Source organism: Haliotis cracherodii, unplaced genomic scaffold, assembly GCF_022045235.1.
Source record: "Haliotis cracherodii isolate W230 unplaced genomic scaffold, xgHalCrac1.p SCAF_27, whole genome shotgun sequence".
In the NCBI taxonomy this organism is placed as follows: domain Eukaryota; kingdom Metazoa; phylum Mollusca; class Gastropoda; order Lepetellida; family Haliotidae; genus Haliotis; species Haliotis cracherodii.
In genome coordinates, this window is record NW_027266283.1 from 3,936,366 (window position 1) to 3,948,915 (window position 12,550).

Below are 12,550 nucleotides of genomic sequence, written 5' to 3' on the forward strand. Positions count from 1 at the left end.
GACATCTATAGAGACCCCAATTATGTCCCAAAGTGCTTGATTAAGTTGGCCTAGGCTCCGATGTCAATATTTTTCTCTTTTTTCATGAGAGACAAAGCGAAATGCAACCACTCCCCAAGGGAGCTAGCTACCAGTTACCTATTCAGTTCGTTTATTTCCCACTCAATTTAAGCCAGTAACTAAATTATAGATCCAAAGACGATAACTGAAATCACTGCTGTTATGTATTGCTACAGTCGCATATAACGGCACTCCGTTCGTACATTGAACATTTAAAGCAACCCACACTGATTTATGATCACGCAAACATGCGTGTACATTAAACTGCGTTTATAACGAACATGGTGATAACGAACTGACGGATATGACGAACTTATTTGTTTGTCCTGACCATTTGCTGTACATATTCTGTATATGCTAATAACGAACTACGGTTATAACGAACTAAAATTAGTGGTCTCTTTCAGTTCGTTATAACCGTAGATTACTGTATGTAAATTCAAATTGCAAACAATTTCGATGATGAAGGCTTGTACGTCTTGTTCAAGCTCGTTACGCGACATGAAGAAATATGAAGAGAGTTCTTAGATTTTGCACCAGCCAGGCGTCCAAGCGTTGCCATAATTCCTGGGGTTGGACTGTGGATCGGGGTCGGGGAAGTTGGGAGGTACCATCTGCTTTCGGTACTCCAGAAGGCGAGACTTCAGCTTTGCAACAACGTCTGGTAGTTGGGAGGACAGGTCATGTCTCTCTGTAGGGTCCGCTGAAACGGATACAATCATTGGTGAGAGCTTGACTGGGTCAAGTGATCGACATCGTGAACATCTAGCTACGCGAAGTAGGATGACATCGTTATATGTATGTTATTGTGCAACAATGAATGTAACTGTGTTACATTGTTTCTGTTAAGATTCGGTAGACGTTCCTTGCATTGTATTTGGACAATGATTATTCTCCGGGAAGTTCCATATTTAGATGCTTGTGACATCTGTAAACTTCCGGATTTACCGTGGACTTGTATGGAATAATTTGTAATGTTCTTATGCCGCTAGACTGATGATGGCAATGTGTAGAAATTTCCATCAGTTAGTTAGACTGTATATAAGGGGACAAGAGCATGCCTCTCGCATCTCTCAAACATTTCATCACATCAAGGCCGGTTTTCGTGTGAGGATCGCTCATTACACCTGATTCCCTGCCTGGGCCCGTCTCGGAAGCTTGACGGCTGTCGCCGCTGAGTGAATATTACCGCCGATTTTTGCAATCACCACTGTATTTTCGTATTTGATACTGACCACTGCCATCATATTATACACTGCCATTGAATATTGTACTACCACTCTATTGTGTACTGTCATTGTAATTGCTGTGCAGTAATTTGTATTGATTTGTAAACCTAGTTAATTTTGTAACACATTTTTTGATTTAATATCACTTGTTGTTTGTTTGTTGGCTTCGAAATTCAGGCCCCTAGTACATATCACATTAGGTCACGTGTCCAGAGTGTTACATCTCTGTCGATATCATTTTTTAAATAATATATATATATATATAAAGCTACCCACCGTAGTACATTAATATCACTGGATTTAAAATAATTTGCAAACGATGTATTACCCCTATAATATTTCTGTAATGAGGTAAAAAAACAGTACGTATTTCTCAAGTGAATATATTTCTTACATACAATAAAGACATGGTATTCATCAATAACATATAGATCTGTATGAAGTATATTAATTTGGGTGATGATGTGATAATAAAACACGCACCTGTTACATCAAATAACTGTACTTTATCAGGGTCCAGGTCATATATTATTTTTTCGTATTTATCATCTTCAGTGTTGTTCATGGGACGGTGCCAGCCATCTTGTTGTCCAGGGTAACCAAGCAGCAGTTTGTAATTGCCCATCCTTAATAAAAAACACACAAAACATACAAACATACTGCAATACTGCATACATTTAGCAAAGTTGCAGAGATGGGAGCTTAATTAATTGAAAAGGTGCATGCCTTACGTTGCAGTGCTGTGGGTGGTTTTACGGCATTTTTGATCCCACTTATTTTAACGCGTATTGTGGGGTCAAGTGACTTGATGAAGGTAGTATCCTGATTACGGACGACAAGTTTACAACATTGAGGAGCAGTTGACTTTATCATTTGCTTAATTTGCAATTGAAAGCATATTAAGTTATCTTAAAATATCATATTTCTATATAACAATGAATTGTACCGGAGCTTAGTCAGCACTAGAATTCTTCTGTATGGTTATATTTTTTAAAAATAATTCGAGTTCTAACTTTGTCAAATAAAAAAAAAATGTTTTCGCATAATACACAACTGTTCACGGCTATGTCAGATATCTTATCTTTGAAAATCACCAACTTGCTCTTTTCAGCGTAAATTTTCATTTGAAACATGGTAGGGATCATTTGGTTGCAGATTCATTTTTTACCCTAGCTTTGTACCAATTTATATTTACACAAAACTACCCTGCCATAATTTTTTTTACAAACTGCTACAGGAATTAGTGCTGCTTAAATAGACATAACCGAATATAGTTCTTTCAATTTTCAATTACACAAAACACAAACTCGGTATACTTACCTTTGCCCTGATCTACTTACGTCATGTGATATATTTCAGTCTCTTACCTGATGCCAGCCTGGCCTTCTGTCGGTATGACAAGGTAGTCCAGATTGTAGATGAACTCGGTTCTCTTGGACGGGAGGCCATTCCGGATAGAGTCCCACTGATCTATCCCGTCTCTGTCGGTAACTGCATCATATAAACACACAATACCTTTACTGTGACAAGAGGGATCATCGTGGGAACATGGGTGGATGTTTCAGTGGAAGGGAACTAAACAAGGGGCAATACTCATCATTGGTGGTCAATTTAATATGGACCATTGGATTGGAACGGTTCCGTCTGGATCTGGGGAAGTAACATGTATACATGTGAACTGACGCGAGATTCATGGCAGGACAGCATGTTGAAGCAGACACTGCACATACCAACCTGTAAGCCCTGTTTAGAACTTGAATACTTACTAGCAAGACTATTTTGTTTCATTAAGTATACACATAAATTTTACACAGTATGTTATAACAATTACCCGGCGTTCCTCCGGCGGCGGAAACCAAAGTCGGTAGCCAGTCTACAGCGTGGATCATTCTAAACAGAAAGTAAAAGAGGCGTGGGTGAAAGTCACACTACACTTTCATTTGAAGTATGACCTCAGAATCATGTAACGTATTAAACTGACTGCATATTTATATTTTAATATTTGACTCTCTGTTGGTATACGTGGACGCCATTACACATCATAGTATGACACAAACCATTGTACAACACTCACACCGACCAGCAACATACATGACATCAACCAGCAACATACGTGACATCAACCAGCAAAATTCATGACATTAATGAGCAACATACATGAAATCAACCAGCAACATGCATGACATCAACCAGCAACATACGTGACATCAGCCAGCAACTTACATGACGTCAACCAGCAACTTACATGACATCAACCAGAAACATACATGACATCAACCAGCAACATACATGACATCAACCAGCAAAATACATGACATCAACCAGCAATATACATGACATCAACCAGCAACATGCATGACGTCAACCAGCAACTTACATGACATCAACCAGCAACTTACATGACATCAACCAGCAACATACATGACATCAAAAAGCAACATACATGACGTCAACCAGCAACATACATGACATCAACCAGCAACATACATGACATCAACCAGCAACATACATGACATCAACCAGCAACATACATAACTTCAACCAGCAACATGCATGACATCAACCAGCAACATACATGACATCAACCAGCAACATACATGACGTCAACCAGCAACATACATGACATCAACCAGCAAAATACATGACATCAACCAGCAACATAAATGACATCAACCAGCAACAAACGTCACATCAACCAGCAAAATACATGACATCAACCAACAACATACATGACATCAACCAGCAACATGCATGACACCAACCAGCAACATACATGACATCAACCAGCAACATACGTGACGTCAACCAGCAACATACATGACACCAACTGGCAGCTTGCATGGGCAAAACCAGAGACTGTCTTCAAGCATTGTACTAACTACCATTGATTGTAACTAGGGTTTTCAGCGTGACGATCGAATGCAGTAACTACCAGGCTGTTTTCACAATTCAAGCTATGAAATGGTATTCGTGAGAGGTTATCTTACCCATCATACGTGTAGCCCGTCTTCTGGAGTCCCGCCCCCGACATGAACGCCGTCACCCTCGTACCCCCCTCCCACAGAGAGTGCTTGCCTCCTCTCAGGGGCCAGTTGTTGCCGTAGTTGAATATCTGTCCTCCGTTCTGCAACAACACGCTTTCAAGATACATGATGTCAACCCGACAACTTAAAGTTTTTTTACAATATGCCAACTGCAAATAATATGATATATATACTCTGGTATATGGGGTATAAAGGGCTCGGGATCATTGACTTGGTATCGTATCCCAATTGCGTAGATCGATTTTCAATATGTTAATCACTGGAGTGTCTGGTCCAGGCTCGATTATTTACAGACCGTCGTCATAAATACTGCTCAGTGAGGCGTTAAACAACAATCTATGCTGGTCGTAAAGGATCCTCTAAATGGATCGACGGGTCAAGCTCGGTGACTTGGTCATGTCATCGTACATGAGGTTGTGGGACGTTGCTCATGATATCAATCACTGTTTTGTCTGGTCTATGATAATGTAAAGGCCACCATCATATAGCTGTTATATTCAGGGTTCGGCGTTGAACAAAAAACAATGGTAGTCACGTACATCAGCTGTGAGCAGGAACAGCGTGTTGTCATACAGCCCTCTCTCCTTTAAGGCGTCAGTAACGTTCCCTATAGCTTCATCAAGGGCATTCACCATCCCTGCAATGTTGTAAATATCCTCATAATGATGACGTACGCTAACAATATACATGTACAATGGCATTTGTCGTATCAACCTGAATCACTGCACACGGTTTGAACAAATATGAAATCTGAACGTCCATGATACACGGTCATGTTAAATGAGTAGGTATATGCAAGTCATTATATATGTTTGGTTCAAGAGTATGTACAGTACAGTAAACTACGGTTATAACGAACTCAAAGGGACTACTAATTTAAGTTCGCTATAACCGTAATTCGTTTTAAGCATATATACAGTATAACTAGAGCAAATAGTCGGGACTAAAAAGTTAGTTCGTTATATCCGTTAGTTCGTTATAAGCGTGTTCGTTATAACCGTAGTTTACTGTATATGCAAATCACCTCCAACATGTGCTTTCACTTTATAAGTGTTTTCACTTTAACGGAACTGACTTCCAATCTTGTCTGTTCGACTGTATGTAATGCATGCCTCGTTATCCTGGTCGTCATATCGAATCAGTTAAACTAATTGCGTACTACCATATCAGTATGTCTACTCAAAGTGTGTGTTGGACTTAAACGCCGCCTGAACATTATCTGTTGTTCATATCAAACTGCGCTAGTTTTAATCAATGGCAAAAAATGTCAAGGTCACGCGGGTAGTCGGCGTCAACGTGATTGGTGAAACCTATCAGCTCGGGTATAGTGCTGTCACCAAGGGTCATAATCGTTTTGAATCTGAGATTGGAATTAAACCATGATCAGAGAATCCTGGTACGTGTAGGGGACGTAACTGTACACAGCAAGATGCTGTATATCACAAGGCAACTCCAGAAGGCTTTTTTCAAGGTCATCATGCATTGGCTGGTCACATGTCTCAAGGACGGTTAATACTCACCACTGAACACACGCCTTCCCTTATTCACAACATGTGGGAACCTATCTTCATATATCTTGGGGACCTACAACATAGTGGCGTTCAGATTATACTGATTGTGAACAGACTATGCATGCAAGTGATAACATCTATTCATATAAAAGGTGAATTACATCTACTGTAACATAATATGACAGGCGAATAACATCTATATGATATAGCATGTGAATATCATCTACGTACATATATCATATAACAGGTGAATAACATATGTATCATATAGCATTTGAAAAATGCCAATCAATATTATCATTTAGCAGCTAATTAACACCAGAATAAGAACATATGTGAACAACAATATCACATGACACATCCTTATCATATACATTTCCCCAGAAACATATTTTGTACAAATAAAAAAGACTTGTATGAACAAATATCTAAATAAAGGAATGTATACAGTTGAAATTTGGATCTGCCAAAATCACATTAGGCTGAAAACATTCGTCGAAACACAACTATGATTCCTGTATCAAAGACATCACCGAATAACCATTTTGGTTTGTTATATTTGTAGCCGCCATCAAATATTGGTTTATAGTTTATTTTGCCCGCAAGTGTATATAGGCACCATATATTAAACTAGCTATGTTTATATGCAACGTGATCTGTATAAGCTGGTTGTTGGTACTATCGGTGTACTTTGTTCCACAGGACAGAGAATTTCCAGTTTGGGTAAACGTTGTAACTAGTATGGCTCTTAGTAATAGGATATTCAACTATGGACAGTTAAATGGACCTACATCACAAAGTGGAGCTAGCAGCCAAGTAAATTGTGATCAATCGACTTGAATCTTGCTATGTGTGTTGATAGGGTAGATGGAATGTCACGTGACAAGATGTTCCTGAACTGTTTCCTCTTCAACTGGTGTTGTACCAAGCAATGTCTCACCTCTGTCGGGGCGTGAACGTTCTGGAAGGGCAGATACAGGAACAGTGGTTGGTTCTTGTCATGGGTGTTGATGACGTCAACGATCTTCTCCGTGAACACCCACTGGATCGGGAGAGGAAGCAGAAACAAGTGGTAGAGTTAGTACAGATCGAAACCCCACTGACAGCAACATTTCAGTGTTTCTGTTGACAATACAAGGGGCCTGATATTGATCGGTAGAGGCCCCTTGTCTAGTACCAAACACTTCTAGGTCAGGAGGAAAACAAAGTGACAGAAGCGATGGACCCGTGAAGATCCGGGGTAGAACAGGTCTTCAGCAACCCATGCTTGCCGTAAAAGGCTCCGGATGGTCAGGCTCGTTGACTTGGTTGATGCATGCCATCGTATCCTAAATTGCGTGTATCGATGCTCATGATGTCAATCACTGGATTGTCTGGTCCAGACTCGATTATTTACAGAGTGCGGCGTTAAACAGCACACAAACAAATAAAAGCAGCGCGGTGTGACGTGCCACGTTGATAGATCCGATTAAGCACATGACTAACATTAGGCTGAAGATAGATTTCACCGAGAATGACGTTAAGGTATCCTTGTATTTAACTATTAAACTTAATGTAACATATGTAAACCAGTCTTACCGCTGAATATGTCCCTTGGTAGTCCCATTCCGCTTCCTTATTGTTCCTGAAGTCTAAAAACCCGGCTGAAACAGACAGGTGACGATATGTGTAAACATGTCAATCTTTTGACTTGTACATTTGTTTCTCGAGCTAAGTGGATGGAAATAAACGTTTATTTTATTTTTCCCAGTTGGTTTGATAATTAATTTGATCGTCTAAAAGACTTAAGTGCAATATCTACCGTATAGTGAAAGAAATAATAGGCTACACCAATGACTAGACAGACAAGTCAAGTGTGTATCCGGATCAAGTGGGATTCAGGCGGTTCAAGCCCCGCCCCCTTTTCAGACACATAATGTGTCGACCTGTGTCAGTATCTCACGTGGTTTTTGGTTTACTTCCTGACATGGGTAGAACACATACCCCCATTGTGGATGAGTTTAGTGTTGTACTTACAAATATTATGCAAGTAATAGTCCTCCAATGCATTATAGTAGCCGAAGAAAGTATCGAAGCCCCGGTATGTTGGTGTGCATCCCCACTCACAGAAACCCAGGTGCCATCTGGAGTGGACAATGTGTCACTTGTCAGACTGTTGGATATTACATGGAACCTATTCCAAACATCTCTGTATTAACATTTCGATGGATCTTCGAAGTATTTTGAATGATGTGGTTGGAAATTCTTGTGAGTATTCTTACTAAAGAAAACGAAGCAGTTTCAAAGTATACGATTAATCAGTGTTATGTTAACCTTTGCTTTGTTCATGATAATAAGTTTGGTTTGTCCCTTATTAACAGAATTCATTATGAGTGAGAGCCAATTTAAACAGTAATATTACAGCCTGTTAGAGGAAGACATTTACCACTTTTTCGTAACTGACAGACCAAGGGTTATAATCGGAGTGAAACTGGGTTCGAGCCCACGATCCTGGCACGGTAAAGAACAATACCACCCCCCACCCCCCACCCCCCACCCCCCACCCCCACCCCAATGGGGGTAAAGAGTGAGATATATGGATACATGTCTTCAATATAAGATTCAGGAAAAGTTTAGCATTCCTTGTCATTCCTTGCCAAAGTCATTCCGTACTTGTTTGACGTGATTGTTGGGGAGGTGTTAAGATTGTGAACTCACTTGCCAACCATGTGTGTGGCGTAGCCGAGTTTCTTCAGCTCTTGTGGGAGGATGGTGTAGTTGAGGGGCAGGCAGACTGATTGTTTAGCTCCAATGACTTGATGCTGGAAAGAGAGGTTTCTCTTAGACATATGCCCAAAGGGTAGTGTCAACTGTCCCGTATATTCTCTTCCGTTTCGTTCGTTTGCCATCAGTGACAGTAAATCTAGCCGAAACCTTAGTTGTGTGTCTCGTCGGGATAGGGATGAGGGTTGGAAGGGGCAGAGTCAGGGATGGGTGTGACACCATGTGTATCGTGTTATATGATCTGGACTAACGTGAGGAGGCTCATGTCAACTATCACGTCAACTATCATAGTTTCGTTCGTGCTAAATCTGCCCCAAACCTTGGTTGTGTCTCGTAGGGATAGGGACTGGTACTGGGTAGAGTTAGGGGATCGCTGTGTATCATGTCACAGGATCTGTACTCACCTGCCGTGAATCACGTACACTATCACAGCTCAGAAGAGATCCTGTATACTACATGAAAACAGGGTCATGGTGTCTGCCACAACTTACTTTCCCACCATATGAGTTGCGTATCTTCAGCTCCTTTTTAACTTTCCTCAAATGTTATGCTGGCACGCCGTGTTATAGCAAACATACTGTTCAAAGAAACTTAACACATAACTCACTCACTCACTCACTCCATTGTAATCACCAAAGTGATAAACGTCTAGGACCTGCCCTGCATCACTTCAGAGAAGGTCGTGTAGCCTAGTGGTTAAAACATTTGCTCGTGACGCCGTAGACCCGGGTTTGATTCCCCACATGGGCACAATGTGTGAAGCCCACTTCTGGTGTCCCCCGCCGTGATATTACTTGAATATTGCTAAAAGCAGCGTAAAACCATACTCACTCACGCACACACTAACCTGAAGACCAGATTTGAAGGGGAAAACCGCAGACATAAATGCACTTCGGGAGCTGAAACATACGGTCACTCGTCATGTGCAGTGAGTTTGTTATGAATGGCTGTTTTTCTGTGTGCTGTGAATCGAAGTAAGAGTTTAGGCTTTGAAATTCACCATCAGCGTTTGTAAAGAATCCTTTGAACATTATCTGACTTACTTTTGCCCGCCAGTATATGTGGAGTTAAACATGTTACATTGAATGAACTGTTTGATTATTCTTGTGAAATAGACGTTGAATGACACTCACGGACTGCACAGCGGCTGTACATAGTTCCTGTCCAGTATCACACCATCTCGCGCCATTTTGTCCATATTAGGGGTCAGCATGTCACGGTTCCGGAAGCCAACATCGTTCCAGCCTGCAACAACCAACATCTTCTGACGGACCTCTGTGTTTGATAGCTCTATATGTATGTTAAAACGACAGTTGCTTTTTGATACTCTGGTTTGTAAAAACAACAAGATGAAAACTGAGACTTGGATAGTTAAAATATTATATTTTGTCATATTATATGTCTTCCGAAACAGATTCGACTGGGCATTTAAGACACAATAGCAGTGAAAATTATATACATGGATCACTGAAAATATGTGATGACACTAGGTGTTCACGCAAAGGGGTAAGGATGTCCTGCCCGACTGGCAGCACCCGCCACCAACAATGGCTGAAGAAAATAGAAGCTTTCATTGCTTGAAGCTATACAACAGTCATCCTGTTTTATGAGGGACAAGGGTGGTCCAGTCGTCTTGGGCGCCGCAATTCACTGTAGAGTCCCTTGGACACCCCAGACACCTATGACTGTAGGTTCGAATCCCTGTTTGTCCCGATTATGTTTCTAGTTTTGTCAGCACCATACCCATGCTGGTTGGTTTCACTAAAGTGGTAAACGCCTGAGACATGCATCACTTCGTGCTTTCCTCCCACTTGAAGCTGACACGCTAAAGGTAATACGCCTCAAAGCGGAGTTAATTCCCTTACTCACTCCTGTTAGACGGCTTAAGGTTACAAAATAATCTTATCCTATGATGATGTCAGCAACCCATGCTTGCCGTCAAAGGCGACTACGCTTGTCATAAGAGGCGACTAACGGGATCGGGTGGTCAGGCTCGCTGACTTGGTTGATGCATGTCATCGTATCCCAATTGCGTGGATCGATGCTCATGATGTCAATCACTGGTTTGTCTGGTCCAGACTCGATAAATTACAGACCGTCATCATATAGCTGGAATATTGGTGAGTGCGGCGTTAAACAACAAGGAAATAAACAAACAAACATCAATGAGGTGAATCAGGATGGTTTCCCAGGACATTCGCCCTCTAAAGACCTACAGGTGGAGATAGCACCATGACGTCACAAACAGATTATACGGGTGACGAAATAGGACATATCACCAACAGTGTACTTAAACAATCAGACACTGGCGAAGGTTATCGAACCTGTGCACTTTAAATCTACCAACAGGCAAACGCAACCTCTGTCCGCAACGTGCCGTCCTAACACAGGTCAGTGTCACGACCTCTGTCCTCTGTCCTCATGGTCCGACAAACACTGTAGGCATGTTTCTCATTGTTTACTTCGAGCGCTGCATCAGTCTCATTTGAGGGTTAATACTGACTGGGGTATTTTCAGAACGGCAATATATCCTGTAGTATTAACAATTCCTCCAAGATCTGGATACGGCCATGCCACACCTGCGTAGGTGCAATGGGCTCCGAATAATTAAAATGCTGCCCACAACGGTGTAAATCACAACTCATTTACCAAATTCCCCCAATCAAGCCACTGGTTCGGCCGTTAAGACTGTTAACTGACTAAATCTATTAGCTATTACGTCGTGCAGAACTACGTCAATCGGATAACTCAACATACACTGCAGGGAAAATTAAAGAATACACTTGAACATTGGATATCACCAAAAGATTCCAAACATTAACAAACGTTTAACGGTCCAAAATACCCGTATCAAATACATCAACATTTGCTTCATTCTTATCCACCAACAAAGACGGATGTAGACTTTCGTTTGCCGGGCAGTTTATCTTGTGTTTCGAGATATTCGAAGATAAAGTTACAACTAATAACCCATTAGAAAATGGTTTATCTTTTATAGACATTACCTAGATCATCCGCGACGATGAATACAATATTGGGTCGCTGTGCGAGAACACCGCCGATGAAGGCGAAGAGTAGGGCTGCTACTGTTGTCGACATCATAGTAACTTCGCCTTCAGCATCCCGTCTCAACTACAATATGTCTGGAAACTTGTTCACAACATCTCGGGACATGATATGGTGTTATCGGGGCAGACAGTCATATTATCAAGTGCAAGTACAGGCTACAAATCACCTGATATAGGGACGGTGACAACCTTGACACGTGTGACATATATGTGACATATATGTTTATAACGAACTACGGTTATAACGAACTAACATTAGTGGCCCCTTTGAGTTCGTTATAACCGTAATATACTGTATTTATCTCTATTTTGCCATTTTGGCCTAAAGGTCAATTGATCTTGTTGCAGAAATCGTGATTCAATATTGCAACATCACCACAACATGTCTGTCGTTCATGTCGTCACGTCTTAAATTACCCAATTTAATATATTCATATACCCGTGAAGATCCGGGATAGATTAGGTCTTCAGCAACCCATGCTTACCGTAAAAGGCGACAATGCGTGTCGTAAAAGGCGACTAACGGGATCGGGTGGTCAGTCTCGCTGACTTGATGCATGTCATCCTATCCCAATTGCGCGGATCGATGCTCATGATAATAATCACCAGATTGTCTGGTCCAGACTCGATTATTTACAGACCGCCTTCATATAGCTTAAATATATTGCTGAGTGCGGCGTAAAACAACACACCAAACCAAGCCCTTATATATTGATATATTAGATTGGGTAATTGTAGAAGAGTTGCTGCATATGACATGAGAGATAACAAGTAACACCGACCTAAATACCCCCTTTGAACCATGTTAATATGGCGTGTTATCTCTGCCGATTTCACACGTGTCAAGGTTGTCACCGTCCCTATATCAGGCGATT

At 41.2% G+C, this 12,550-nt stretch overlaps 1 protein-coding gene across 1 annotated transcript; it reads right to left on the bottom strand.

The window, feature by feature from the left end:
- Positions 1 to 584: 584 nt before the first annotated feature.
- On the bottom strand, positions 585 to 11,709 carry LOC139473211 (arylsulfatase B-like). Its single transcript, XM_071255733.1, has 14 exons — positions 11,613 to 11,709; positions 9,741 to 9,852; positions 9,455 to 9,506; positions 8,542 to 8,645; positions 7,861 to 7,967; positions 7,423 to 7,487; positions 6,785 to 6,886; positions 5,854 to 5,917; positions 4,873 to 4,970; positions 4,277 to 4,413; positions 3,121 to 3,179; positions 2,657 to 2,780; positions 1,773 to 1,915; positions 585 to 763 (listed from the first exon to the last, which is right to left on the bottom strand). Exons 1-14 carry the CDS (start codon positions 11,707 to 11,709, stop codon positions 585 to 587), a joined length of 1,443 nt encoding a protein of 480 aa, XP_071111834.1.
- Between the last annotated feature and the right edge of the window lie 841 nt (positions 11,710 to 12,550).